We start from the raw sequence: 6,019 nt of genomic DNA, 5'->3' as shown, positions 1-6,019 counted from the left end.
TTGTTGCGGTAGGTATCCCTCAGCCTCAGAAAACACTTTAAATTCTTCAATAAATCTTTCAGCCATTGGTTTGTCTGAGCTGGCAGCCTCCCCATGTCTCGTAACACTATGGATAGCACTTCTTTTTCTAAATTTTTCAAACCATCCCCTGCTTGCCTTAAAGTCTATCGTATCTGCACTCGTTCCAGGGGTTTTCTTTACAAGGTCTTCGTGCAATACCCTGGCTTTCTCACAAATGATGGCCTCTGAAACACTATCACCTGGTAACTCCTTGTTGTGTATCCAAATTAACAACAACTTTTCCACTTCCTCAAGTATTTGTGGTCTTTGTTTCGTGATTGTTCTTACACCTTTTGCCACTTTAGCACTCAAAAATGTCCTTTTTCTTGCTAAGTATAGTGCATATCATTGACGTGGCTTTGTTGTACTGCCTACAAAGTTCAACAACACGTGTACCATTTTCATGCTTCCGAATGATCTCTTGTTTTTCCTTTATTGTCTTACTCACATGCGCTTTCTTGCCTTGATCCTTACCACTGGCTTTCTTGGGACCAATGGTGAGATATATAATAACAACTTTTATGGTCAAATGGCCAGAAATCCAACAAAACACTGAAAATCCTGGTGAAGAATTCAGGCGGGATAGTCACTGGGCGCGAGGTGTTGGTAAACTGAGCGGCGATCGATGTGCCACCACGCACTAGGTCGGCCTGTACGTGTATCAACACCCTCGCCATCCGAGGCAAATTTTCTGAGCAAATCCTGCTCGTATTCCGAAAAACCTGTATACAAGGACACTCGTATTCCGAGGTGAAACTGTGTATGTATGTGTGTATGTATGTATGTATGTATGTATGTATGTATGTATGTATGTGTGTGTGTGTGTGTATATATATATATATATATATACAGGCATACCTCAGAATAAGAGTTTAATCCGTTCCTGGAGACGCCTCGCCTTCCGAAAACTCGCATTCCGAAGTTAATTTCCCCATAAGAAATAAAGGGAAATGAATTAATCCGTTCCTGACTACCCCAAAAACCCCACATCAAACTAAATTTTTATACCTAATTTACCTAATTCATCTAAATAAACCTACAAAACTGTGTTCCAGTTATTACTTACCTTGCTGTCGAGTGCTGTAGGCGTATGGAAGATGGTGAGGAGGGGGGAGGAGGAGAGGAGTTACTGTTTGGAAGGGAAGTCCCCTTCCATAATCACATCACATAACCCCATGCCTTGTAACACTATGGATACCACTTCTCTTTCTAAATTTTTCAAACCAGCCCCTGCTTGCCTTAAACTCTTTCTTATCTGCATCACTCGTTGCAGGGGTATTCTTTAGAAGGTCTTCGTGCAACACCCTGGCTTTCTCACAAATAATGGCCTCCGAAACACTATCCCCCCTCAACTCCTTGTCGTGTATCCAAATTAATAACAACTTTTCCACTTCTTCAAGTATTTGTGGTCTTTGTGCCGTTAATGTTCTTACTCCTTTTGCCACTTTAGCACCCATAATCTTATTTTTCTTCTTAAGTATAGTGCATATTGTTGATGTGGCTTTGTTGTACTGCCTACAAAGTTCAACAACACGTGTACCGTTCTCATGCTTCCGAATGATCTCTTGTTTCTCCTCTATTGTCATCCTCACATGAGCTTTCTGGCCTTTATCCTTACCACTGGCTTTCTTGGGACCCATGGTGAGATATATAATAACAAATTGTATAGACAAATCACCAAAAATCCAACAAAACACTGAAAATCCGCGAGAAGAATTGATGTGGGGTAGTCACTGAGCGCGAGACAATAATAAACTGAGGGGCGGAGGGGCGACGAACGCGCTAGGTCGGCTGTACGCGTATCAACAAACTCGCGTCCAAACTCGCCTCCCGAAGTAACCATCGCCTTCCGAGACAAATTTTTGGAGTAAATACACCTCGCCTTCCGAAAACCTCGCATACAGGGACAATCGCATTCCGAGGTACCACTGTATATATATATATATATATATATATATATATATATATATATATATATATATATATATATATATATATATATATAATATAATATATATATATATATTATATTATAAATATAAATTTATAAATATAAATAATTCCTGTAAATATATACAGTATACAAATAAATAAATGTATAAATTATATTTCATACACATTAATAGATTATTCTTTGCTCTTTCAGGCAATGGCACTAATAGACAAAGGCCCCTGCAAGGTAAGAAAAAAAAATTCCCTGTTGGAAATGCTGTTATACATTGCTTGCTTGCACTGAAATGGTAAAACATTTCTAATTTTGTTTCATTTTCTTTCTTTAATGTATTGAGGTGAAGTTGATTGCATTGTTGGATAATTATATATAAACATATTTTTTTGGGGTAAATATCATCTCTTAGTTAGCTTGTTTAGTATCATTTAAGCAGTCCGCATGGCTCAGAGGTAAAACATTCACCTGGCGCTTTGCGAGCGCTTTAAACTGAGTTCGCATCCTCGCCGGGAAGGTTTGACCGGGTGCCAATTCTTAACTGTAGCCTCTTCACCCAGCAGGGAATTTAACCTGGTTCTTAAATGATTTGGCGGGTCGTATACCGGGGAAAATGTAGGATTAAGGACTTGCCTGAAATGGTGTATGTGCTAATAGTGTTACAAGAATGTAAAAATTCTTGTATATAAAATAAGTAAAAAATAAAAAAATAAATAAATAAATACTGCAGTGTTCCACTGAGTCACTTATCTAGTGGTATATTTTGATACTGTATCCAGGATGATTGGAAATTTTGCACTCTTATTAGTCAAATGTTCCTTGATAAAATCCTTGGTTGGTTGATACAGGTTGGTGAATCCAATTCCTGTAATATAAATTGTCTAATGTCTTCCTGCTCTCATATAGGCATTCTGAGTGATATTTTGAAACCTTTGCAGTTATTGCACTTATATTGTATACTTGAGATGATTTGTATTTTATAAATACTGATACTGTACTTTTTTTTATACTGATACTGTGATAATACTGTATAATACAGTATTATCAGTGTAGCAGTGTACCTATTGTTGCTGGTGCTACTGGTGGTGGCAGTGTACCTATTGTTGCTGGTGCTACTGGTGGTGGCAGTGTACCTACTGTTGCTGCTGCTACTGGTGGTGGCAATGTACCTACTGTTGCTGGTGCTACTGGTGGTGGCAGTGTACCTACTGTTGCTGGTGCTACTGGTGGTGGCAGTGTACCTATTGTTGCTGGTGCTACTGGTGGTGGCAGTGTACTTACTGTTGCTGGTGCTACTGGTGGTGGCAGTGTACTTACTGTTGCTGGTGCTACTGGTGGTGGCAGTGTACCTACTGTTGCTGGTGCTACTGGTGGTGGTGGAAGTGTACCTACTGTTGCTGGTGCTACTGGTGGTGGCAGTGTGCCTACTGTTGCTAGTGGTGGTGGCAGTGTACCTACTGTTGCTGGTGCTACTGGTGGTGGCAGTGTACCTACTGTTGCTAGTGCTACTGGTGGTGGCAGTGTACCTACTGTTGCTAGTTCTACTGGTGGTGGCAGTGTACCTACTGTTGCTGGTGCTACTGGTGGTGGTGGCAGTGTACCTACTGTTGCTAGTGCTACTGGTGGTGGCAGTGTACCTACTGTTGCTAGTGCTACTGGTGGTGGTGGCAGTGTACCTACTGTTGCTGGTGCTACTGGTGGTGGCAGTGTACCGACTGTTGCTGGTGCTACTGGTGGTGGCAGTGTACCTACTGTTGCTGGTGCTACTGGTGGTGGCAGTGTACCTACTGTTGCTGGTGCTACTGGTGGTGGTGGAAGTGTACCTACTGTTGCTGCTGCTACTGGTGGTGGCAGTGTACCTACTGTTGCTGGTGCTACTGGTGGTGGTGGAAGTGTACCTACTGTTGCTGCTGCTACTGGTGGTGGCAGTGTACCTACTGTTGCTGGTGCTACTGGTGGTGGTGGCAGTGTACCTACTGTTGCTGGTGCTACTGGTGGTGGCAGTGTACCTACTGTTGCTGGTGCTACTGGTGGTGGCAATGTACCTACTGTTGCTGGTGCTACTGGTGGTGGTGGCAGTGTACCTATTGTTGCTGGTGCTACTGGTGGTGGTGGCAGTGTACCTATTGTTGCTGGTGCTACTGGTGGTGGCAGTGTACCTACTGTTGCTGGTGCTACTGGTGGTGGCAATGTACCTACTGTTGCTGGTGCTACTGGTGGTGGTGGCAGTGTACCTATTGTTGCTGGTGCTACTGGTGGTGGTGGCAGTGTACCTATTGTTGCTGGTGCTACTGGTGGTGGCAGTGTACCTACTGTTGCTGGTGCTACTGGTGGTGGCAGTGTACCTACTGTTGCTGGTGCTACTGGTGGTGGTGGCAGTGTACCTACTGTTGCTGGTGCTACTGGTGGTGGTGGCAGTGTACCTACTGTTGCTGGTGCTACTGGTGGTGGCAATGTACCTACTGTTGCTGGTGCTACTGGTGGTGGTGGCAGTGTACCTACTGTTGCTGGTGCTACTGGTGGTGGTGGAAGTGTACCTACTGTTGCTGGTGCTACTGGTGGTGGTGGCAGTGTACCTACTGTTGCTGGTGCTACTGGTGGTGGTGGCAGTGTACCTATTGTTGCTGGTGCTACTGGTGGTGGCAGTGTACCTACTGTTGCTGGTGCTACTGGTGGTGGCAATGTACCTACTGTTGCTGGTGCTACTGGTGGTGGTGGCAGTGTACCTATTGTTGCTGGTGCTACTGGTGGTGGCAGTGTACCTACTGTTGCTGGTGCTACTGGTGGTGGCAGTGTACCTACTGTTGCTGGTGCTACTGGTGGTGGCAGTGTACCTACTGTTGCTGGTGCTACTGGTGGTGGTGGCAGTGTACCTATTGTTGCTGGTGCTACTGGTGGTGGCAGTGTACCTACTGTTGCTGGTGCTACTGGTGGTGGTGGAAGTGTACCTACTGTTGCTGGTGCTACTGGTGGTGGCAGTGTACCTACTGTTGCTGGTGCTACTGGTGGTGGCAATGTACCTACTGTTGCTGGTGCTACTGGTGCTGGTGGCAGTGTACCTACTGTTGCTGGTGCTACTGGTGGTGGTGGCAGTGTACCTACTGTTGCTGGTGCTACTGGTGGTGGTGGCAGTGTACCTACTGTTGCTGGTGCTACTGGTGGTGGCAGTGTACCTACTGTTGCTGGTGCTACTGGTGGTGGTGGCAGTGTACCTACTGTTGCTGGTGCTACTGGTGGTGGCAGTGTACCTACTGTTGCTGGTGCTACTGGTGGTGGCAGTGTGCCTACTGTTGCTAGTGCTACTGGTGGTGGCAGTGTGCCTACTGTTGCTGGTGCTACTGGTGGTGGTGGCAGTGTACCTACTGTTGCTGGTGCTGCTGGTGGTGGTGGCAGTGTACCTACTGTTGCTGGTGCTACTGGTGGTGGTGGCAGTGTGCCTACTGTTGCTGGTGCTACTGGTGGTGGCAGTGTGCCTACTGTTGCTAGTGCTACTGGTGGTGGCAGTGTGCCTACTGTTGCTAGTGCTACTGGTGGTGGCAGTGTGCCTGCTGTTGCTGATGCTACTGGTGGTGGCAGTGTACCTACTGTTGCTGGTGCTACTGGTGGTGGCAGTGTGCCTACTGTTGCTGGTGCTACTGGTGGTGGCAGTGTGCCTACTGTTGCTAGTGCTACTGGTGGTGGTGGTAGTGTACCTACTGTTGCTGGTGCTACTGGTGGTGGTGGCAGTGTACCTACTGTTGCTGGTGCTACTGGTGGTGGTGGCAGTGTACCTACTGTTGCTGGTGCTACTGGTGGTGGCAGTGTACCTACTGTTGCTAGTGCTACTGGTGGTGGTGGCAGTGTACCTACTGTTGCTGGTGCTACTGGTGGTGGCAGTGTACCTACTGTTGCTGGTGCTACTGGTGGTGGCAGTGTACCTACTGTTGCTAGTGCTACTGGTGGTGGTGGAAGTGTACCTATTGTTGCTGGTGCTACTGGTGGTGGTGGCAGTGTACCTACTGTTGCTGGTGCTAC

General features: G+C 46.2%; 1 protein-coding gene across 11 annotated transcripts in view; it reads left to right on the top strand.

Moving 5' to 3' along the window:
• jar (Myosin heavy chain 95F jaguar) overlaps positions 1–6,019 on the top strand; it is a 371,085-nt gene that overhangs the window by 8,693 nt on the left and 356,373 nt on the right. For all 11 annotated transcript variants that reach the window (XM_069332229.1, XM_069332227.1, XM_069332228.1 and 8 more), the window contains exon 2: positions 2,207–2,239. In XM_069332229.1, coding sequence (XP_069188330.1) covers positions 2,207–2,239 — 33 coding nt within the window. The remainder of the gene's footprint in view (positions 1–2,206; positions 2,240–6,019) is intronic.

This window comes from Procambarus clarkii, chromosome 27 (genome assembly GCF_040958095.1).
Source record: "Procambarus clarkii isolate CNS0578487 chromosome 27, FALCON_Pclarkii_2.0, whole genome shotgun sequence".
Taxonomy (NCBI): domain Eukaryota; kingdom Metazoa; phylum Arthropoda; class Malacostraca; order Decapoda; family Cambaridae; genus Procambarus; species Procambarus clarkii.
The sequence above is the reverse complement of the archived record's forward strand: the minus strand, read 5'-3'. Positions and strand labels throughout refer to the sequence as shown.